At 34.9% G+C, this 25,581-nt stretch overlaps 1 protein-coding gene across 3 annotated transcripts; it reads left to right on the plus strand.

Moving 5' to 3' along the window:
* Positions 1 to 9,752: 9,752 nt before the first annotated feature.
* Positions 9,753 to 11,265, plus strand: LOC107946614 (uncharacterized). 3 transcript variants are annotated; one of them, XM_016881019.2, is made up of 3 exons: positions 9,753 to 9,923; positions 10,040 to 10,189; positions 10,702 to 11,265. In XM_016881019.2, the coding sequence occupies exons 2-3, from the start codon at positions 10,054 to 10,056 to the stop codon at positions 11,076 to 11,078; spliced, it is 513 nt and encodes a 170-aa protein (XP_016736508.2). In that variant the 5' UTR covers positions 9,753 to 9,923; positions 10,040 to 10,053; the 3' UTR covers positions 11,079 to 11,265. The 3 variants fall into 3 exon arrangements, with proteins under 3 accessions (XP_016736508.2, XP_040930366.1, XP_040930368.1); XM_041074432.1 differs by having other exon boundaries at positions 9,773 to 9,927; XM_041074434.1 differs by having other exon boundaries at positions 9,805 to 9,966.
* The last annotated feature ends 14,316 nt before the right edge of the window (positions 11,266 to 25,581 follow it).

Consider the following 25,581-nt stretch of genomic DNA (forward strand, 5'->3'; position numbering starts at 1 on the left):
TTTTGTTAGTATGTGAAAAGTAGGAATATGCACGAAAAACCCTAAAATAGATAAATTACTGAAATACCTTTAAAAGTGAAAAATTTACAGTTTTACCCCTAGTAGATAAATTACCGAAATACCCCTAGGGTTAAATTGACCTAAATGCATGTTTGACTAAATTGCCATGTTGTTATTATCTGATGCATGGGATTGGGATATTGATGGAGTAAGTACTGAAAGTGGCTTGTCCATGTACTGGAGGCTTTGCCTCAATTTACTGTTAACTGAGCAGCAAGGCTGCAACTGTGGAGTGTTGGGCTGGGTGGGTTGAGCTGTTCCCCACATGGAGTGTAGGGCTGGTACAGGTGGAGTGTAGTGGTTGGTGGGTTGAGTAGTCTCCCCAAATGGGCTTGCATATGTTATTGATGTTGCATGTATTTTGAAATGGGCCTATGGGCCATACTGTTATCTGAATAAGGGGCTAAGGCCCAGTTTATTGTAATCTGAAAAGGGCTCTGGTCCAGTACTACTATTACCTGAATGGGCTTAGGCCCAATAGGCTTGAGCTAACTTGGGCTTTAAATGGGTTTTCCTTACACACTGAGTTTCCCCAAACTAACCCCTTTTATTTTCATCCACGCAGGAAATCCCCAACCATAGTGGGCTTGGAGCTGTGAGGGAATTCGGAGTGTCCACCCGTTCTGAAAGTTTGGTTTTCTTCTGGTGAACTGGACATCCTATTATTTACGTTGAGGTTTGGGTTTTTAAATGTAATAAGGCTGCTTAATTATTTTTGATGGTTTTAATATGTATTACTAAGATAGGTATTACTTATATTTAACTGTTGAAATTGGATAGCTTTAGAGCGCGTTTTCAAAAACAACAATTGATTTCAAAATAACACGACAACAAGAAAAGCTTCCGCAATGAAAGTATTTTACAAGATTAATCACTTTTCCTAAAAATGACTTAATCAAATCGGTTTCCTAGAAATATCCATGACGTTAAGGTGTGGCAATGGCAGTATGCATGTCTAGGATTGGATCCGAAGGGAGCTTGGTACTTAAGCAGTCCGATGGACTCACCACTTCTTTTCCAATTTCCTACCTGGTGCACAGCTTCCATTCACTTTAACCTATAATGAAATTATCTTTTAAAACACTAAGTAAGTTTTTTTGGATCAACAATATAAAATGTTTTGAACGCTTCGATGTGGCATGTCGGATCCATTCACTTTGTGATCCCTTGCTCCAACTTTGGAAAATCACTAGAAATTGTACAAAAATAATTATAAGTCATAGTTTATATGTATAGATTCCTTAGTAAATATATTTTCATTAGAAATAAACAAAAACATTATCTGAATTCTGTATAATGAGATAATAGATATTTAGTGAAGAGAGATTAGGTCCGCTGAACTGCGAAATAGGGGAACCTTTAATGAATAAATTGTACTAATTGGCTAAACCAAAAAATCTATAAAAATTATGGTAAGAAGATATATGAGTCTAGTTTCAGGGAAAATTTAAATATTTAAATTTTGGATTTTTTAACTCGAGTTATAATTAATTTAGTGACTGTTACGCAGATGGACAATTTTATTATGAATAGCGAAATAAATTATTTTGATTTGTGTAAGTAATTGGAAAATTTTTAGTGTTCCCGGTTTGGTCCCGAACCATTCCAATTGCATGTTTTAGGGCCTAGAAGGCCCTTTTTATGGATTTATTGTACGAATACGAGTGAATTAATTTTTAAAAATAAAAAATAAAAAAATTTATGCCCCGAACAAGTAAGATAAGTCTGGGAACGCCTCGTGCTCGACTCCGGTGACGGTCTCGGGTAAGGGGTGTTACAATCACTTTGCCTACTTGAATGAGCACACACCCTAATCCATTCAAGGATGCATCACTATACACCACAAACTCTTTTCCCGATTCCGATTGCACTAAAACTGGGGCTTCGATCAACAAAGCTTTTAACTTTTCAAAACTCTGTTGGCATTTTTCTGTCCATTCGAACTTGACCTCTTTTTGTAGCAACCTTTTTATTGGAGTAGCTATCATAGAGAACCCTTTAACAAACCATCTATAGTAGCCCACTAGGCCCAAAAAGCTTCTAATCTCTAACACATTTCTCGACGGTTTCCATTCAATAATGGCAGATAACTTACTAGGGTCAACTCTAATTCCATCACCCGACACGACGAGTCCTAAGAATCCGACCTCTCGAAGCCAAAACTCACTTTTACTAAACTTGTCATACAGCTGCTTATCCCTCAAGGTTTGCAAAATAGTTCTCAAGTGCTTCGCGTGCTCATCGTATCTCGAGAATAAATCAATATATCATCAATAAAGACCACCACAAACTTATCCAAATATAGCCGGAAAATGCGGTTCATCAAGTCCATAAATACCGTAAGGGCATTTTCTAAATCTAAGGGCATGACAAGGAACTCGTAATGCCCATATCTAGTCCTAAACACGGTTTTCGGTACATCTTGCTCCTTTACTTTGAGCTGGTAATAACTAGACCTGAAGTCTATCTTGGAAAACACGGTGGCTCCATTCAATTGGTCAAACAAATCATTGATCCTTGGCAAGGGGTACTTTTTATTCACTTTCACTTTGTTGAGCTGTCTATAATCTACACATAACCTCATCGGCCCGTCTTTCTTTTTCACAAAGAGTACCGGAGTACCCCACGGAGAATAGCTCGGTCTTGCAAAACCTTTATCTATTAACTCTTGTAACTGGACTTTCAATTCTTTTAACTCCGTTAGAGCCATCCTATACGGAGCAATTGAGATGGGTGCCGTACCGGGGACTAACTCAATCCCGAATTCAACTTCCCTCACCAAAGGCAATCCGGGTAATTCTTCCGGAAACACATCTAAGAACTCGCATACCACTAGTACTGACTTGATCTTCAATTCAAATGCTTGAGTATTCAATATAAAATCAAGATAAGCTTCATATCCTTTTCTCAAATAACTCACTACGGACATGGACAATATCACAACAGGTAAGTTATCTATTCTACCCGATTCAACCCGAAGAACATCCCCGCTTTCACACTTCAACTCAATAACTTTTTTCCCACAATCTACCACAACACCATGAGAAGTTAACCAAACCATCCCAAGGATTACATCAAGTTCATTGAACGACAATAACATCAAGTTAGCCGGAAAACAATGACCTCTAATTATCAAAGGGCAATTTCTACATACTTGGTCAACTAACACATGTTTGCCTAATGGGTTGGACACTATTACCATAAATTCAGTGGGCTCAACTAGCATGTTCATACGAGGTATCAATTCTATAAAAATATAAGAATGGGTAGAACCCGGGTCAATCAAAGCAACGATAGATATATCATGGATAGAAAAGGTACCCGTAATCACATCAGGAGACTCTGTCTCTTCATGGGCACGTATAGTGTAAGTCCTTGCAGACGCTCTACCCTTGGACCTCACAGTAGAATCTCTAGGTATGCCTCGGCTGCCAACCCCACTTCCTGTGATCTTCTGAGGCCTACCCTTTGAAGGAGTATTACTCGCCCTCATCTCTTACTTTTCATTCTTCTTATCCATCTTAAGGCAGTTTCGAATAAAATGGTCTAGTGAGCCGCACTTGAAGCAACCTCCATCATTTCCTCGACACTTACCGAAATGTCGTCTGCCACATTGTGGACACTCCGGTCTATTCGGTCGAGTACTACCCATGCTTGCCACAGAAGTGGTTTGAGCTTTAGACGTCGTGTACTGTTGGTTCTTGTTTCTACTTGAGAACCCTACCGACATATTTGATCGGGTGGTAAACTCTCTTGATCTCTTGGATGATGTCTGTTGTGATTTCCCCATCTGTCTTTTCCTTGAGTCACGAGACTCGATGTCAAATTTTCTCTTCTCTTTGGCCAATTCTTCGACCTTGCAAGCTCTTTCAACAAGTACTACAAACTCCCTCAACTCTAAAATGCCAACTAATAGACGGATGTCTTCATTCAATCCATCTTCAAACCTTTTACACATTGTGGCTTCTGTGGAAACGCACTCACGTGCATACTTGCTGAGTCTCACAAACTCGCGTTCATACTCCGTCACTGTCATACAGCCTTGCTTCAGTTCGAAGAACTCTTTCCTCCTTTGATCGATAAACCGCTGACTAATGTACTTCTTTCAAAATTCTTCCTGGAAGAATCCCCAAGTTTCTCACTTTCTCGGTATGATTAACATGAAAGTGTTCCACCATTGGAAGGCCGAATCTCGTAAGAGTGACACTACACACTTCATACACTCCTCCGGTGTGCACGATAATTTGTCAAATACCCTGATGGTATTTTCCAACCAAAACTCGACCCTCTCTGGGTCATCATCGATATTTGCCCGAAATTCTTCTGCCCCGTGCTTTCTAATTCTATCCACTGGAGGTTTCTCTCTTCTAGCCATTTTTGCTCCTTGAAGAGCTATATGAATTGGTTAAGGAATTGGAGGAGGTGGGGGAGGTGGAGAATTCATATTCGCACGAATAAACTCCGAGTACCACGCGTCCATCATATGGAGGTAAGCTTCTCTAGCCCTTCCGCCCTGACTCATTGTTAGGGCCCACTATCAATTGGCGCGGTCCCTTCAGTAGGAGCCAGTGCATTACTTTCCACGTCATCCGCCGTAGCCACGTCAGGATCCATTTACTATATATAAAAACACAATTTATTTCGTCAAGAGTCGCCACACTATCAATATACAATTATGGCATGTATAGCTAGACTGACACTCACGCTTGGTTAGTCCTATAATTGACTAAACCATAGTTCTGATACCACTAAATGTAACACCCCTTACCCAAGTTCGAGACCAGAGCTGGGCACGAGTTACTTGATTTAAACTCATGCATTCAATCTTTTCTGAAATGTAAAAACTAGGTCAAATTAAAACTTTTCTTTCATAGTCTGTTGATTCCTAATATGGGCCTACGAGGCCCAAATCATACTTTGAAAATGGTTTGGGATTAATTTGATCGCTTATGAAAACTTTGGAAAATATCACTTGAAACAGGGCACATGCCCATGTTGAAGGGCAACACGCCCGTGTGCCCTATTGACCTTTTCGTGCCAAAGGCCCGTGTGGTTCACACGGCCTAAGCATAAGGGAACACGCCCGTGTCCTGAGCTCGTGTGAATTAAATTCCAAATTCAAAACTACAGGGGTTTTCACACGGCCTGACACACGCCCGTGTCCATGGCTCGTGTCCCTCACTGACACGCCCGTGTCTTAGACCATGTCTAAAAACCTTGAAATTCTATTTTTGACGTCAACAACAAATTCGGGGGACACGGCCAAGGCACAAACCCTTGGCCAGAGACTGTGTCCTCCACACGGCTAAGACACACGTTGTGTCTCTACTTGTGTGTTTACTACCATGCATACTGACTTGTAAATTCAAGGTACAGGGGACACACGGTCGAACAACATGCCCATGGGGCTGACCGTGCATCACACATGACCTAGACACATACCCATGTGTCTACCCGTGTGGATGATATAAGGCTATCTACCAAGCCTTTTTGCCACCCTGAAACACAATATAACACCCTCCATCATACCAAAGTCTCACGTAACATGATTTCTAAACCAAGCAACCTTAACTAAGGCCTATACACATTTCACATATGCTTGAACAACCAATTTATGCACTTTGCTATCTATACACTGAAGTTCACACGTTTAACCATACTAGCAATTTCATATTCATGAAAGACCTTTTTGTATTTATATAACAACTTTTAATATTAACCATCTTTCATGGCCTTATACAAAATGAGTCAAATACTAAAGTAAGCCAACACATTTGGCCCCAAAACATTGTAACACTGAAACAAGATTAAAAGATCCTATGCATGCCATAATCAAAATAAGAGAACTAACTATACAAAGTGCTTCAAATGATAGTGTGACTGGCTTCTCCGACATAGGTGACGATCCACAAGCTACTTTGGCAGTACTATAAAAACATGGAAAGGAAGAAGAGTAAGTATAAACCTTAGTAAGTTGCATGTAAATAAACATCAACTAATCATCATACCACAATATGCTCAGAAAAATTTCATAGCTTGTTCTCAAATACAATAAATAAACATAAGCACAACTTACTCATCATTATCCAATACAATTCATATAGCATGTACTGAGTCCATATCTCATACATTTCAAGTAGGTACCTGTGCCACTTACCACATGGTCATAACTTTTCTAATTTCGATATAATTGAGGTATCTTCTATTGAACTATTTGGAATATTACAAGATACTCAATAACCCCAAACATGGGATAAGATGTCGACATCATGACCCAGACATGGTCTTATACTGGCTAGTACATTAAAGTCGATGTCGTGTCCAAGATAGGTCTTACACTAACTTTCGTATATTGAAGTCGATGCCATGTCCCAGACAGGTCTTACGCTGGCTCTCATCTATCGGTGTCGATGCCGTCTCCCAGGCAGGTCTTACACTAACACACAACAAGCTGACGCCATGTCCCAGACAGGTCTTATACTAGCTTGTATATCTCGAGGCCGATGCATGTCCCAGACATGTCTTACACTAGCTCTCATAATGCGACCGATGCATGTCCCAAACATGTCTTACACTAGCTCAAAAACTATCCAATGTCATGGTACGAATATCCAAGTCTATTTCAAATGTTCAATGGGAAGTCTTTCCTATATTAATTTCTCGACATGCATTCTCATAATCACAATCAAACAATTTACGCAATATCAATTCATTCATACATCATAGCAATATAGTTGCATTATTAACATACAACTTACCTCGGATTACAAAATGTAGGCAACTAGACAATTTACTCTACTTGCTTGGCCTTCCCCCTGGTCCAAGCTCGGTTTTCGTGTTTCTTGATCTAAAATAATAAAAATTCACTCATTTGACCTCTAAATAAATTTAAGCAATCATAAGTTCACATTTTTTACAAAATGACCATTTTGCCCTTAGACTTTCACAAAATGACCATTTTACCCCTGGCTCGAAAATAGTTTTTTATCGAATTTCTTCAAATCTTAAGCCTAGTCGAACCCTTTTTACTCTTATCGTGACCCAAAATTCTCATTTTTTCACAACATTACTATCCATTTTACAAACTTTACAAAACGATCCTTTTAGGGTTTTCATGATAAGTTCTTTCACAAAAGTTGTTTACTACACAACTAAGATTCATTTTCTTCCATAAAAACTTAGAAAACATCATAAATACTTTCATGGCGAATCCCTAGACTATAAACCAATTTGTAAAATGGCCCCCCATTAGCTAGCTCATGCTATAAGGGTTCTAAAAGTACCAAAATTATCAAAAATAGGCATCTAAATCACTTACATGAGAGAGAGATGAATGGATGAAATTTCAAGCTTCCAAAACCCTTAGAATGATTGAAAATTTTGGTGGAGGAGAAAGGAAAAATGAAAAAGATGAAGGCTAGGCTCTTAGGGTATTATTTTATAATACATTAGGTCATAAATTTACCTAACCATTTGACCTATTGATTTTCTTGTCCTTATGGCCGACCATGCCTCTTTAAGGGGGTATAACTACACTTTAAAGGCCTCCAATTATGGCGCTCTATCTAATAAACACCTTTGGCTATCAAATCACAACTTTTCCCCTTTATGCGATTTAGTCTTTTTCAAAATTAAGCTCACAAATGCTAAAATTACCTCACCAATTTTTTCATGCACTAATATAATCATGTGTATCATCAAAATAATAATAATAAAACAATTTCTCTAACTTCAAATTCGTGGTCTCGAAACCACTGTTCCAACTAAGCCCAAAACCGGGCTGTTACACGCAAGGTAAAAAGGGTGAGAAATAAGGCTTGGAAAATGGTCTTATTTTGCCCACATGTGCAGACACATGGGCTTGTGTCTCAACCATGTGTGACACACGCCCATGCACACGGGTGTGTGGTTTGGTAGTGTGTCCTCTGTACATTAAAAATCAAGAAACAGAATGCTCAGAATTGAGCACAAGGGCAGAGACATGGGCGTGTTTCTCAACTGTGTGAGACACACAGCCCAACACATGGGTGTGTGTCCTGGCCGTATAACCTCTGCACCTAATTTTGGAAAATTAAGTTGTCCACACGGTCTAGTACACGGGTGTGTGGCAAGCCATGTGACCCAAGTCAGAGAGTTACACGGGTAAGGACACGGGCTGGAACACGACCGTGTGCCTCACATCGAATGCCCACACGGCCCGGGAGACGGGCGTGTTATTGGCCGTGTGAGCCACACGGACGTCTGTCTCCTGCACTTAAGAAAAATTTTAAGATTTTTTGAAAAATTTTCTGTGATCTCGGTTTAGTCACAATTCGATTTTAATATGTATTTTGGGCCTCAAGGACCCATATAAGGGACATTGTAATTGGTTGTGATTGATTTTTGGAAATGAATAGTAAACAACTTAAATTTAACTGTAATTGATCTGTAAACTCCGGTAATGCTCTGCAATCCTGTTTCGGCGATGGATACGGGTTAGGGGTGTTACAGAAAGTATTAGTCATTCAGTAACCACCCAATTGGTTCACATATATAAACATGTTCCACACTTGATATCTAACCAATGTGGGACTAAGCTTTCCATTGTTGTCAACATAATTTACAAGTGGCTTACTTTGAGCATCAATTTCTCATTCATCACTAAACTATTTTGAGGATATGATATACTGTTGTAAAGATCTCACAGAGTAGAATATAAAACCATAGTTTTATGCTTCAAATCTCCACCTTTACTAATCGATAATATGCCTCAAAGCTTCCAAAAAATCCATTTTTCCATCAAAAATATCAAAAAATGCAAAAAAGAGAAATACATCAAATGATTAAAAAAGAAATGGACACGAAATTGATTGATGTGCAATAGAAAGAGATGAAGTTGGACATCTTCATGGGACATAGAATCGACAAACTTATCCCTTGATTCAATTCAGCTCCTATTTTCAATCTTGGACTAGATTTTTTCGGGACTAATCGTTTGATTGATGTACTTGGCTTACGCTAGTTCGGAAGTTATTCAAAGTCAGAAAAAAAAAAGGTGAAAAAAGAATTTTCTAGGTTTTTCATTTTATGAAACATTTCACATTGCATTTGTTTTCTCTACTTAAAGATTAGATCTCTGTATATTTTCAAAATAAGAAAATTTCAAAATAATTTCTTTGTAATAGTTTAAATTTTTTTTATTTTTTTAGAGAAATCTAATTAAATAATATGATATTAATCTAAAATATGACACTTTAAGTTAACTTAAACTTTTATCATATTCACGAATGTGACATTAGTTTTAAATGAACACAATTGGATGGTGTTAAATGCTTTTCTTGTTTAGTGAGTTTCGGAACTACGTTAAGGAATAGAAATATTAAGAAATATTTTTTTAATATATATTTTTAAATATTAAAATTATAACTAAATTAATAATTATTTGTAATTTTTGAGAGATAAATTTATTGAGTTTATTAGAATTAGAACTAAAATAATAAATTTTGTAAATATTAAGGGTTAAATTTATTAATTTTTTAGATATAAGATCAAATTCATGTACTTTAAACTTAAATGACTGAATTTATTATTAAACTAATAAAAAAATTTCAATCATCTAATTTAATGATAATTAAAGTGACTACTATGATATTTAATTAATTAAAGTCAGTATGATATTTAATTTTCAAAAAGTTAAATAAATAAATGGAGAAGTATAGTTGTTGACTGTTCTTGGAATTTACCCTTTGTATATTTGTTTCTTTTTTCCGTTTTGTACCGAAAGCCTCCATACTCTCCCTCTTGCGGAAAACGATTCCTTTCATTTCTATTATCCTCTTTCTCTCAAAACCCTAAACCGTCGCCAATCATAATAATCAGATTCTGCAAGTTCCTTATCTTCCTTATTGTCCTTTATTGATTTTATTGGCAATTATGATTTCTTCTTTCAGTTTTCAATTATGTCCCAATTTAACAAATTTTCCTTTTGGTCTTCTTACAGTAAAATTTGATGTGATGAAGAGGGCAATGCCATGGGATGATCATGATGAGGCAAATGATTCATCATCTTCTGACGAATCTTCATCTTCAAATCCGGACTCTGAAGCTGAAGATGGACCTCCCAACACCAAGCCTACGAACTCATCCCAAGGTGTTACAGTTTACTCTCCTTTCCTCTTTTTTCCCCTTCATTTTTATGTTTTTCCTTCATTTCTGACATTTTACTGAATTGAATGGAATGGATATCTTCCTCGATTTTGATTCTTTTGGTACGTAAATTAGAATAAATATTATAGAAGAATGCTTGTGTTTATTAGAATAAATATTATTGAAACTATGGTTATCCTGAATAGCTGAATCATAATTTTGCTTGCTAGAGGGTGGTACTGCCATTTGTGTTTATAACTGTGCAACAAAGGGGCGAAACCATGTCACATTATTTAGATGAGAACAAACTCTGAAGACTGCTGGTTTACTTGATGTTTCTAAATATTGCCATTAGCATTGTACTGATTAGGCTTGATTTATATAAACTCATATATGATTATAGATTGCTGAATTTTCCTTATTGTTCTGTCCCTTTAAGTTTAAATATGTTCTTTGATTTTTTTGACTAAAAGAAAAGGCATACCTGGTTTACTGTCTTTAGCTGCGTATGTACAGCAAAATCTAGGAAACAAAAAAGTGCTGCGTTGGATTTTGAAGCATTGAAGCGACATGGCTATAAGGGAGGGTTATCTGTCCTAAATGTACCTCCTCCAAAAGAGAAGCCAGACTGGTCTTGGTCAACTGGCAGAGAAAGCAGTGAAATCAGGGAGATTAAAGAATCTTTCAAGGACAGACAGAAAACTAGAGCCGCAATATTGGATGCAGAGGAGCTGGTTAATGCACAAACTCGGAAAGAGAAACAGAATGTTTCCTTTTCACAGAAGGAGAAGCGGAAAAGAGAACTTGGTCAGGCTAGTAGGGGGAAGAATTACGTTGAAGAAGAGAAGAGGTTGCTCCGGGAAAGTGGCATCTATTCTGGTTTTGATACTTGATTTGTGCAACTAGGAACGAGCTTTCACATCATGTATGTGATGTAGTTGTTCTCTTGCGGTAGATACTTTGTTGTAACATCTATTTCTGTGGTTTTCAGAAAAACAGGTTCCGTATTGTTGTATTATAAAGATAATTATCTTTCAAGACAGTTACAAAAACAGTGAATCTAGTGGCATTTGTTTGTTATGTGGGATTAATGATTAGTTATGGATTTTGTTGTGAGCAAGTCTGGATTAAACTTGATGTTCTAATTGCACAAGGATGATTTTCATATTGAACATTTGTTCATACGTTTCTTTTCTATCGTTTGAAGATATACTTGCATGAGCTCTATCAGTTTCTTTTGTTGTGGAACCACTGTACTTTATATGTTCAAATCCTGTATGTAGTTACTGGTAAAGGAGCAGGAACTTCAAATTCAGTATTATCTGTTCTTTACTAAAAGTGCTTAAGGACCGGGTCTAAATATGATATTGGTATATTTTATGCTTGTTCGAGCTTAGGCCAGCTTGAAACATGGACTTAAAATTGTGTCTAAATTCACTCATATTTGTAAAAGACTAAACAAGTTCATTTTAGGGTTGTCTGTATTATTTTTTTAAAAAAATTTATATTAAATTATTTTAATAGTTAATAATTTATATATTTTATTATTTATTGAAATTTTTTATATAGTAATCTTAACATTATTTTAATATTTATATTATAGTAGTATTATATATTTAGTATATGTTTATCTTTTAATGTGTTTTAAATTATGTAATATATAAAAATAACATAAAGTAAAGCATTATAAACTTAAACACGGATCGGGCCAGGCTTAGGCCTTGAATGTTCAAATCCAAACTCGACCCACATTTTGAATGAGATTAATCTTTTTATCCAAACTCAATTTTCGAGCCTAATATTTTGCCCAAACATTCTCAAATTTCAAATAGACCTTCGAACTTGGACGAATAGCCCGACCTATGAACAAGTCTATTCTTTACCATTACTCTCAACAAGTAGGGGAAACATGAAGTCGTAAATGTGTGTGTAGGGAAGGTTTAGATGCATAAATTATTCAAGTTTGGGAGAAGTTGCAAGTTCCCTTGTATGCATGCAGAGAGAAGCTTTGGTAATAGTTTTTTCCTTTTATGCTACAACAATTACTGCTCAGGAGAGTCCCTAGTTGGGAATATGCCGCGGTTGGGATGGGCTCTCCACTGAATATTTGAAGTCATGATGAAATTTCCGAAGCAAAAATGTCAATGAAGGTTGCTGGGTTTAGAGAGGTAAACGTAGAATCGGTCAAGCTGCTGTTGAGTTCATCGACAAGTGATATTTGCCTCACTGAAATTCTTCTTCAAGCTCAATGTAAATTAAGCTCGGACTCGTAGTTTTTCTTTTCTGGAATTAGGATATATAATCATATCAATGGTATATTCAGATAATTAATTAAAGTGACAGACAATGTGATATACATACAGCTAACTTGGATCAAATGTTAACAACCAGCTAACTAGTTAATTAATCACAAACTAACTTTATAACCAATTTCAATACAACATCAGCATTCTTCACACCCTTTCAAGTTGAAGGGTGATAAACATCTTTCATCCCCAACTTGGAGGTAAGATATTCGTGCTGTTATACTCCAAGTCCTGTTGTCATAACATCCGCGAGTTGTTCTTTGGTGGGCACATGCTGAGTTTGAACGAAACCTTCTTAAACTTTTTCTCTTTTACAAAGTGATTGTCGATTTCTATATGTTTTGCCCATTCAAGGTATATTGGGTTTACTGAAATTTGCATAGCAGCTTGGCTATATTACAATATAATCTGTTAGGTTTGACATTCTCAATTCCAACTTTTCTTAGTGTTGAGGGATTTTTGACTCCTTGAGAAGTCTTTGAAGTGTTATCTGTCAAGAGTTGGTGAACCCCTCAACATGTTATGTATTTTCCTTGGTGGAGGGTTTTGTCTCTCGACTATGACGGGAGCCTAAGTGCCTAAGGCTACCTAAAGAGGTTGTGGGTTCAATAAAGGGAGAGCACCTCATCGAGACTGATCATGCGTAGTGCGCTTCCACCTACCACAAAAATATGAGCATTTGAGCCTAGTAGGATTTGGACCCATGCCCTAGAGCATATAAGGAACTTTTTTGCAGCTATGCTACCACATGAGCCCATTCCCTATTCAATACAGGGTTGAACTCACCGCATCTTCAAGCAACCTTAGGCACTCGGGCTCTTGTTGAAGTTGGGAGACAAAACCTTCACCGGAAATAATACCAGATGTGTTTAGGGATTCGTTGACTCCAGGCATATGCCACTTTGAAGACTTCTCTCAAAGGAGTAAAAAATCTCTTCACACCTAGTAATCTTGGAAGCTAAACTATTTCTACAATAGTTGATTCCCTGCTTTTGTACTTTACTTTATCGAGGATCTTTATACTGTACTTTACTTTCTTTAATTTCCAGGATACGAGTAAAATTTTCAACTTAGAGTGTGTTTCGACACCATAAAACAATTAAATGAAACTGCAATTACTAATGTAATTCTTACACCTTTTTGTAATTACAAGGATTTCTATTTATTTAGGCATGTTAGGTTGACAGGTTGTAATTACATCATAATTTTCTACATTATGTTTGGTAGTACAAATTGTTGCATAACTACATAATTTTATGCTCCCAAAAAAAATTACTAGCAATACTTGAAAAAAATTATCTAAACAACCAAAATAAGTTAAAATTAAATCATCATATGTAATATGAAATCATTGGTTCATCATCTAGAAGAATGCCTCTCAAGCTAGCCCCTCGGGACTTAGTGGCATCTCAAGTGTTGGAGGTTGTTGTTGCTATCTTTGATTGGGAGCAAAAGCATTGCTTGTAACACCCCGAACCCGACCCAATTGTGGGGTTTGAGTACCGAATGCCACAATCAATTTGTATAACTTATCAAAATTTCTAACTGATTTATTCATGTACCTAGGCAATAACAAATATCTAAATATCAGTTTTACTATAACTCATATCATACAAAGAATAAGTTCTTACAAATTAATTGGATATCGCATTAAACCTAACAGTTATTTACAAAATTTTATTGAAGACTTTAACACAACATAATCGATGTAATACCTGAGATGTGGTCTTTAAGGGTGCCCCATTATATGCATGATATGGCTACTGCACCCATCGCGCTATGCTAGCGGTGTTTGGCTTGGTCCCTCCACTACGACTCCAAAAATTTGATCCTACATCCAAGACAATACAATTGTAAGTTGAAATGAACTTAGTGAGATTCTGTACAACAATGAACATAGGTAGTGAATTCCTGGGAATGAAATATAAGTACTGTAACACCTCTAACCCGTATCCGACACCGGGATAGGTTACGAGGCATTACCGAACATAAACACAAGCATTCGTACAAAATCAAGACATGGATGTCAGTCCAAATTTAAAACTTTTCATTCACATGCATACTGTCCTTTATATGGGTCCTTGAGGCCCAAAATAAACAATGGGTGTGGTTCGAGACTAAACCGAGAACTTTCGGAACTTTCATATCACTTAGAAAATTTTTCCTCAAAATAGGAGTCACACGCCCGTATGGGTAGGCCGTGTGGTCACACACACCCGTGTGGCTTGGGACTCGCCTGTGTCCTCAGCTTCAGTAACTCTTTGTTTATGACGTCATCAATCGAAATAGGGTCACACGGCCAAGTCACACGCCCATGTGCTACGGGTCGTGTCCTTCACACGGCTGAGACACACGGCCGTATCTCTGCCCGTGTGGCCAAGAAAATGGCTATTTACCAAGCCATTTTCCACCCTTAATTGCACACTCACATACACACTTTCAATGGCATTTAACATTGTTGGAACATTTTCAAATATTTATAGTGTTCCAATAACTATAAATGAATGAGTGTAATTAATCAAAAGATTATATTGTTTGATTTTTTGAAAAAGAATTATAACTATTTAAATAATTTTATTTGAATAGTTATAATTAAATGAATAATTATGTGTTTATTTTAAAGACATTATTATTGAGAAAGACACCTATTGATGAAAGATGTCTCTATGAAGAGACATGAAAATTCCTATAAATAGGAATGAGATTTCATTTTGAAATTATACCAACAAATTCTAATATTCTTTCTTTCCTTCCTTCTTTTTTTAATATTATTAGATTATTCTATAAAGTATTACTGTAGAAATCCTTTATAAAAATTGAGTTTCTTGTCATACATTGCTCAATGTGTAATGGGCTATTCTCGTCAGTGCAAAACGCAAATAGTCATTGGCTTCATTGTATCCTTAAGGTTAATTTGCTTGGAACTCATTTGCATACCAAAGATAGGTGGGGGCGAATATAACCTTAAAGATAGTGGCTTGATACACGCCTTGGAGCCTTGTCCTATTTCTTCTTTGCTCAAGTTCCGTTCGTGTGTTTGAGATTTTCCTCACCGGAGATTTGTACTAACAATTTTAAGATTATATTTCATGATGACTACTACAACTCATGAAAGTGGAACACTAAAGGAGTTGGCTTCCAATTTTGTCAAACTTGATCGGTTTGATGGTGGCAATTTTCGACAATGGCAAAAAAGATGCACTTCTTATTATCAACTTTGAAGATTGCTTATGTTTTTGATATTCCAAGACCTGACGAAACTGAAAATGAATCTGTTGCTGAAACTCGAGAAAGACAAAAATGGGACAATGCTGATTACATGTGCATGGGTCACATATTGAATGGTTTATGTAACGCCTTCATGCCCGAGACCGTCGCCAGAGTCGAGCTTGAGATGTTACTAAACTTAATTCATTAATTAAACAGCTCAAACAATTTATTTTTAAAAATTCCAGACAAGCTGGCCAACTGCGTCACAGTTGCTTAAAAATTCATATCTCGAGTTCCCAAACTCGAAATTAAGATTCATAAATTTTTCTTGAAACTAGACTCATATATCTATCTACTAAATGTTTTTCTAGAATTTTTGGTCAAGCCAGTTAGTACAGTTTATTAGTTAAAGTCTCCCCTGTTTCAGGGTTCGACTACTCTGTCCCCTGCGTATTACGAATCAGATATCTCCCTGTACAGAGTTTCAATGATTATGTCGTTTGTTTCTCATAAAACTAGACTCAATAAGGATTTCATACATGTAAAGAAAAATGCCTAATTATTTTTGTACAATTTTTTGTGAATTTTTTAAATTCAGAATAGGGGATTCAGAGACCACTATGACCCTATTCCACCAAAACTTAAATATCTCATAAAATAAACTTAAATATCTCATAAAATATAACTCATTTACCTATTTTGTTCCATCCATATGAAAATATACTCATAAAGATTCAATTTCATAACTTATTCATCATTTAATTCCATTTCTACTATTTTTAGTGATTTTTCAAATTCACATCACTGCTGTTGTATGACTCTATTTTATGGCCAATTTTACCATTCCAATGATTTTCATGGTTTAGTTAAGACATAAAGCATACATGTTATCATATATAAACTTGATTAGCCATTCCAATAGCTAATCATTTACAAACCCTTTTCTTACCAAACCATAACCATATCATATGATCATTTATACAAAGTGAGTATATTGATATACATGCCACACTCAAAATATACAAGCCATTTTACCAATTTAGGTCTTCGGATAGTGTGAACAAACCTTCAACCTATCCCGATTCTCAAGCCGACTTGTCAAAACTACAATGAAGGAAAAAGGAGGGAGTAAGCATAAATACTTAGTAAGTTCACATGCAAATAACAAGTAACATAATCATGCCATTCAACATAAACATTATTTGCATAAACAACACCAAGACATTCATGTTATATTTGCATTTAATATCTTACTACAATTTCATCATACTAAGTTCTCAACCCGAGGGTTTAAACACATACCTGTCAAATTTTCTTATTCATCACACTTACCAACATGTCACCTTCGTATTAGGCATTCTCCTTATTCTATTAGAGATCTCCCGTTGAACACATCGGAATATGATTTTGGATACACGGATAATGTGCACATAAGTGCTATACTCATAGCTAAACAAGCTCAATAGCTTTTGAAATCTATGTAGCCAAGCTACCATGTAACCCGCCCATAAACGAACTCGGACTCAACTCAACGAGCTCGGGCGTTCACATCTATAAGTGAACTCGAACTCAACTCAACGAGCTCGGATGCCTAGTTACATCTCACGAACTCGGACTCAACTCAACGAGTTCGGAACTCAACCATCCTAGTGACATGTCACTTGTACACTAATCTATTCCCAAGGTTCAAACGGGATTCTTTTCATTTACACATTTCGATCTCCTTCTTCGGAATATAGAAATCGATATTTGCTAACATCTCATACTTATTAAATTATTCACATAATTTGCGTATTACCAAATAATAATTCACAAAGCACAATATTTCATGATAATAAATATCATATCATACAAATATCATTAAATCACTTAAAATAAAAATTATGTTACCTTATTTACACATTAACTTACCTCGATACAAAATATTAGCAATCGAGCCTATTCCTCGTAAACTTTATTCTTCCCTCGATCGCGACTTGAATCTCGTTTCTCTTGATCTATAATGCCAAATTAATTTTATTTAATACATACATTCATCAAAACAACCCTTAGTACGAACTTTGGCAAAATTACCATTTTGCCCCTAAACTTTCACATATTTGCAATTTTTCCCCAAGGCTCGTAAATTAAACCTCACCCTATTTTCTTATGTTTTATGACATGCTGATCATTTTTCCCTTCTATGGAAACATCAAATTCACACTCTAACATGTACTTATGACTATTAGGTATTTTTACCGATTAAGCCATTTTTCTCGTTTTCACTTAAAACCGAGTAGCCCAAGTTGTCTAACATAATTTAAAACTTCATATTCTATCATAAAACACCAAAATACACAAATTTCACCTATTGGTATATGAACCCTAGGTTGAATTATTGCTAGCATAAGTTAATTCGAGCTACCGGGATTTCAAAAACATAAAAATCATTAAAAACGGGGCTTGAAATCACTTACTATGAAGCTTGGAAGTTGAAGAAACCCTAGCTATGGAGAGAGGTAAGATTCGGCCAAGGCATGGAGAAGATGAACACATTATGGCCTTATTTTCCCTTTTAATTAATTTTAATTACAAAAAGACTAAAATACCCTTAATACCTTTCTTTGAAAATTTTTATGTACAAGCCCATTTTTGTCCAAAATTTTAGAAATTGGTCAAATTGCTATTTAAGACCTCCTCATTAATATTCCAAAGCAATTTCATACTAAAGTTTTGCAAATTATTCGATTTAGTCCCTAATCTCAACTTAAGCACTTTATGCATAGAATTCTGTCACGAAATTTTCAGACAATCATGCAATCATATCATAAACCTCAAAATAATTATAAAATAATTATTTCTATCTCGAATTTGTGGTCACGAAACCACTATTTTGATTAGGCCCTAATTCGGGATATTACAGTTTATCTGATGGTTTGTTTGACAGCTACCAAAACGAGGTCACCGCTAAAGAATTATGGGACAAATTGGAGACAAGATACATGACCGAGGATGTTACAAGTAAGAAATTTCTTGTCAGTCTTTTCAATAATTATCAAATAGTTGATGGTCGTTTTGTTATGGAATAATTCTGTGATATTAAAAAGATGTTGAATCAATTCAAGCAATATGATATGAAAATGGATCAAATGATTGTTGTATCTTCCATAATAGACAAACTTCCTCCATCTTGGAAAGACTTTAAAAGAAGTCTAAAACATAAGAAAGAGGAAATATCTCTTGAGGCTTTGGCAAATCATCTTCGTATTGAAGAAGAATATCGAAAGCAAGATTAGAATCGAAATTCTAAAAATGCCAAAGTGCATGTTACAGAGGAAGTATAGACTACTAAACCGTTCAAGAGAAAGTTCAAATAGACTGATAGAGTACCTAAGTTCAAAAAGAAACAAAAGGGCTCATGCTATCATTGTGGTAAGTCGGGACATTTCAAGAATGAAAGTCGATTTTTAAAGAAGAAATCATCTTCTAAGGCTGATAATAACGAAAAGTTTGTTGTAATGATATCTGAAATTAATATGGCACAAGATGATAATACATGGTGGATTTATACCGGAGCAACCAAACATGTGTGCAAAGACAAAAGCATGTTCACAAAGTTCACACAATGTGAAAATGACAATGTTTTGTACATGGGAAATTCTTCCACCACAGCAATCAAAGGCAAAAGGTCTATTGAACTACAGTTCACTTTTGGAAAGGTTTTAACCTTAAATGATGTATATTATGTACTAGAAGTTAGAAAGAATTTAGTGTCTGGAAGTCTGTTAAATAAGTTTGGTTTCAAACTTGTTTTTGAGGCAAATAAGTTTATTTTGTCTAAGGGAGGAATTTTTGTAGGGAAAGTGTATATGTATGAGAGTATGTTCAAACTAAATATAATTAATAAAAATAATACTATTTCTACTTATATGATTGAATCTTTTTGTTTATGGCATTATAGATTAGGTCATTTGAATTATAGGAAATTGAATGACATATATAAGTTAGATTTAATTCCTATTTTTAATAATAATATTGGAAAATGCAATACATGTATGTTGACAAAAATTACAAGAAACCCTTTCCCTAAGGGTAAAAGGAAAACAAAATTGCTTGATTTGGTACATAGTAATTTATGTGACATGCATAATACTCCTACATTAGCTGGAAAGAAATATTTTGTTACTTTTATTAATGATTGTTCTAGATATTGTTATGTATATTTATTACATTCAAAAGATGAAACACTTAATAAATTTAAAGTTTATAAATTTGAAGTTGAACTTTAGTGTGAATCATTTATCAAGTGCATAAGATCGGATAGAGGTGGAGAATACTATAATACAAGTTATTTTGAATCCACTGGGATTGTCCATCAAGTTTCAGCCACTTACACACCACAACAAAAATGGTGTAGCTGAAAGAAAAAATAGAGTCGTGACTGAAATGGTAATTTCAATGTTATCATATTCAGGTCTTGGACAAGGTTTTTGGGGAGAAGCTGTTCTAACAGCTTGTCATATATTGAATAGAGTTCCTAATAAGGAAACTAAAATAACCCATTATGAACAATGGAAGAAAAGGAAACCAAACCTTAATTATTTGAAGGTTTGTGGTTGTAGAGCTATTGTCAAAGTTCCAACACCTAAACGTAAGAAGTTAGGTCAAAGAGGAATTGAATGCATAGTCATAGGATATGCACATAATAGCAAGGCATATAGGTTCATGGTAATTGAACCAAATGATTCAATTTCAATTAATACTGTTATTGAATCAAAAGATGGTATTTTTGATGAAAATAGATTGAATTCTATATCAAGAAAATTACAGCCACAACAATTGATTCATTCTTCAAATGAGAATGAGATTCCATTGGAACAAATTGATAATAATGATGAATCTTGTCAAGAATTAAGAAGAAGTAAGAGGATTAAAAAGGTCAAATATTTTGGACCAGATTTCATTATGTTTCTTGTAGAAGGAAAAGGTGAAAGTATATGCAATACGATACCTTATTGTTATAATACAGAATCTGATCCTATTACATTTGCAAAGGGAATGAAACCTCAAGACTCTGCTTTTTGGAAAAAAGCAATAAATGATGAGATGGATTCAATAATGGGAAATCAAAATTGGATCTTAGTTGATCTTCCACCGGGTTCCAAACCAATAGGATGGATCTTCAAAAAGAAAATGAAGGTCGATGGAACCATTGATAAGTTTAAAGCAAGGTTGGTAGCCAAAGGTTTTACACAAAAACAAGGTATTGATTACTTTGATACCTATGCTCCAGTAGCAAGAATTGCTACAATTAGACTCTTAATATCACTTACCTCTATATATAATTTAGATGTTCACCAAATGGATGTTAAAACTCCATTTTTAATTGGTGAATTGGAAGAGGAATTGTACATGGAACAATCGAAAGGATTTGTTGTTCCAGGACAAGACATAAGGTATGTAAGCTTGTTAAATCTTTATATGGACTTAAACAAGCACCAAAACAATGGCACCAAAAGTTTGACAATGTTGTTTTAGCTAATGGCTATAAAATAAATGAATCTGATAAGTGCATATATAGCAAATCTGAAAATGGAAAAGGTTTCATAATTTGCTTATATGTAGATGACATGCTTATTTTTGGCACGAATTTGGAACAAATAGAAAACACAAAAAAATTATTGTCAAAAAACTTTGCTATGAAGGATATGGGTGTAACAGATGTTATTCTTAGGATTAAAATAACCTGAGATGAAAGCACTATAGCTTTATCACAATCACATTACATTGAAAAGGTGCTTAAAAAGTTTGATCTTTTCAACTGTATACCAGCATCTACACCTATGGATCACAATCACATTACATTGAAAAGGTGCTTAAAAAGTTTGATCTTTTCAACTATATACTAGCATCTACACCTATGGATCCTCAATTAAAATTAGTATCTAATGCTGGTAGGAAAATTGATCAATTGAAATATGCAAGTCTATTTGGTTGTCTTATGTACATAATGACTTGTACAAGACCAGATAATTGCATATGCTGTTGCAAAATTGAATAGGTACACAAGTAATCCAAGTAGTTTGCATTGGCAAGCTTTGAATAGAGTACTTAGGTACTTAAAGAAAACTATTAACTATGGATTGTGTTATAATGGATATCCTCTAGTTCTAGAAGGGTATTCGAATGCTAGTTGGATTACAAGTTTGAAAGATCATGCATCTACTAGTAGATGGATTTTCATTCTTGGTGGAGGAGCCATTTCTTGGGGTTCCAAGAAACAAACATGTATTACTAATTCTACCATGGCAGCAGAATTTATTGCATTAGCTGTTGCATCTAAAGAAGCAGAATGGTTAAGAAATTTGCTTTATGATGTACCTTTATGGCCTAAGCCAATTTCACCTATTTCTATCCGTTGTGATAGTGAGGCTACTCTAGCAAAGGCATATAGCCAAGTATATAATGGAAAGTCTAGACATATTGGATTAAGACATAGTTATGTCTGACAATTAATCTCTGATGGAGTGATCACTATTAGTTATGTGAGGTCAAGTGAAAATTTGGCGGATCCTTTGACAAAAAGTCTTGCTAGAGATGCAATAAAAAGGACCTTAAAAGGGATGGGACTCAAGCCCATTAATTAGAGTCACCCATGATGGAAACTCGACTCAACACTTGGTATAACGTCAAGTCTTGAGTTCAATGAGACAAAGTACATAATTAGTATGTGACTGTTAGAACTATAAATAAATCCATCCTAAGATTAAAGTGCTAGAAGCTCAAAGGCTTGGCTCTGACAGCACTCATGATATGTTAGAGTGTTATAATTACGGGAACACTCTTGATGGGATCTACCTATGTGAGTGGAAGTGTGGCTGCATCTAGGAGCTCAAGGGCTTGGCTCTGATAGCACTCATGAAAAGAGGACACAGACACATTGCCATAATAGTGTCCCTAAATACTATGTATTGATCGATGTTGAAATCATTATGTGAGATGTGTTCGGTTAATCAAATGAAATAGTTGGTTCAAAGGTTAGTCTACCATACAATTTCGATTAACTTTAACATGTTTTTACTAAGTGAAGGTTCAATCATAAGATACATTCATTTATGCAAATTGATTTCCAAAAATATCAAAATCTAAAATATTTTGAAAATAGGGAGAGATTGTTGGAACATTTTCAAATATTTATAGTGTTCCAATAACTATAAATGAATGGGTGTAATTAATCAAAAGATTATATTGTTTGATTTTTTGAAAAAGAATTATAACTATTTAAATAATTTTATTTGAATAGTTATAATTAAATGAATAATTATGTGTTTATTTTAAAGACATTATTATTGAGAAAGACACTTATTGATGAAAGATGTCTCTATATAGAGACATGAAAATTCCTATAAATAGGAATGAGATTTCATTTGGAAATCATACCAACAAATTCTAATATTTTTTCTTTCCTTCCTTCGTTTTTTAATATTATTAGATTATTCTATAAAGTATTACTGTAGAAATCCTTTATAGAAATTGAGTTTCTTGTCATACATTGCTCAATGTGTAGTGGGCTATTTTCGTCAGTGCAAAACGCAAATAGTCATTGGCTTCATTATATCCTCGAGGTTAATTTGCTTGGAACTCATTTGCACACCAAAGATAGGTGGGGGCAAATATAACCTTAAAGATTGTGGCTCGATACACACCTTGGAGCCTTGACCTATTTCTTTTTCTATTTGATTTTCATTTGCGTGTTCTAGATTTTCCTCATCGAAGATTTGTACCAACAAACATGGCACAATTAAGCTACCAACACAACCATAATCAAGGCTTAAACATATCAAAACAATTATTTACTGTTCATAACAAAACTATCCACTTGAGTCATAGTCACTAAATTATTTATATCTTGAGCTAAAGAACTCTAAATTAATATCTGCTTGATTTTTATGAAACTAGACTCAAATATCTTCCTACCATAAAGTTTTTAGAATTTATGGTTTATCCAATAAGTACAGTTAATTCTTGAAATTCATCCCTGTTCTGCAGTTTGACAGTTTCGACCTTTCTTCACTAAAAATTAATTATCTCTTAGTACGGGATTTGGATGATGTTCCCATTTTTTTCTCTTGAAAATAGACTCATTAATAATTTAAAAATATAAATTTTAACCCCCAAGTATTTCTATACAATTTTTAATGATTTTCCAAATTCAGAACAGGGAAACCCAAAATCATTCTAACCTTGTCTCATAAAAATTCAAATATCTCTTAAAATGAAATTCTTTTGCTTACACCGTTTCTTCTATGTAAAACTAGACTCAATAGGATTTAATTTCATATTTTATTCAACCTCTAATTTTATTTCCAAAATTTTTTATGATTTTTAAAAGTTATACTACTGCTACTGTTCAAAACTGTTTTAATACTAATTTTACTCTTTCATGATTCTCTTGTACTAACTTTCATTGACATACCATTATTAACAACATCATACAATGACATTGGCATAGGCATATGAGTAATTAATATACTTGCAACCCATTAGCCAATATAAGTCAATTTATATGGCTACATACCAAATCAAATCCTTATTCATTACAAGCCAATACATTTGGCCATATCATAATGACACATACATAAAATGACTAAGTCCCTATACATGCCATAGACTTAACATATTTACATTCACTTATACCCCAAATGATAGCTTGCTAGTGTGATAGAATCTCTGAAGATCTCCAACCTGAGCTAGCTGAATAAACCTATGAGAGGTGGGAAAGAAAAGGGGGTAAGCTATATAGCTTAGTAAGTCCGTATGAAAATAATAAGCGAATCATTTACATACATTTACCAATTTCATCAATATGTTCTCATGGTTACACATTAATCAATTGTAATGCTCATCTTTTAATCTATAAACATAAATTTATCCTGTCTAACATAAACTCTCATAATGAAACACTTCAACACTTGATAAATCATTTCAACATTCATAATAAAAGTGCATATTAGGTCCAAACTTTATATAACTAATGTATATTTATATAGCTTAACATCATTCAATGGTCCAAAACTCTTAGCTATCCAAACTTTCATATCCATTTTTATTAGGTTTTTATGTCGGTCTTTCTCTCTTTTCATTATCCATTGAATCAAAACTTTAAAAGAATAAGCATATCGTATCTCAATTCAATTTGGCCTAAAAGCCTTACACATGATTCTCAATCGAATTCACCATATATTTTTACGTCCTAAATATAAACCTATAATCACAAGTCATCATAGAAAATCATTCTCATGGACATAATTCATTCATTTGCATTCTTACCACATACCAAGTTTAATACTCATGAGTTTTGAGTATGTACCTGTACTATCTCATAACATAACCATATACTTATTCTTCTCATTGACTTACCCCTCGGGTTTTTCGTCTAGTTACTCGATAATTTACCCGTTGGACACTTGGAATACCATCGGATACATCGGAATCTCGCACCTATGTGCCCAATATGTAGCCAATGCTACCTCATATCACATATCACATGTGCTCGCTTTTGAGCTACTTATGGGTCTGCTCACACAAGCTGTCGGTTAGGATGTAGCTACGCGGGCTGCTCATACAAGCTATCAGGTATCTGCAACACATGCCGGACTACCCAACATTGGTAGAACATACAAGACCAGCACCCGGACCACCATAACATGTGTCACATATATCATGAACTCAGACCAAAACTCATGAGCTCAGATCACATAGTTCCTAGTAACATGTCACTTGTATCCTAAACTATTCCTAAGGTTTAAACGGGATTTCCTTATTTACACGTCTTTGTTGAACTTGTCCAGAGGACCAATTATATAACTAATGATAATGATTAATCACATAATTCTTCACA

This window comes from Gossypium hirsutum, chromosome A08 (assembly GCF_007990345.1).
Source record: "Gossypium hirsutum isolate 1008001.06 chromosome A08, Gossypium_hirsutum_v2.1, whole genome shotgun sequence".
Classification (NCBI taxonomy): Eukaryota; Viridiplantae; Streptophyta; class Magnoliopsida; order Malvales; family Malvaceae; genus Gossypium; species Gossypium hirsutum.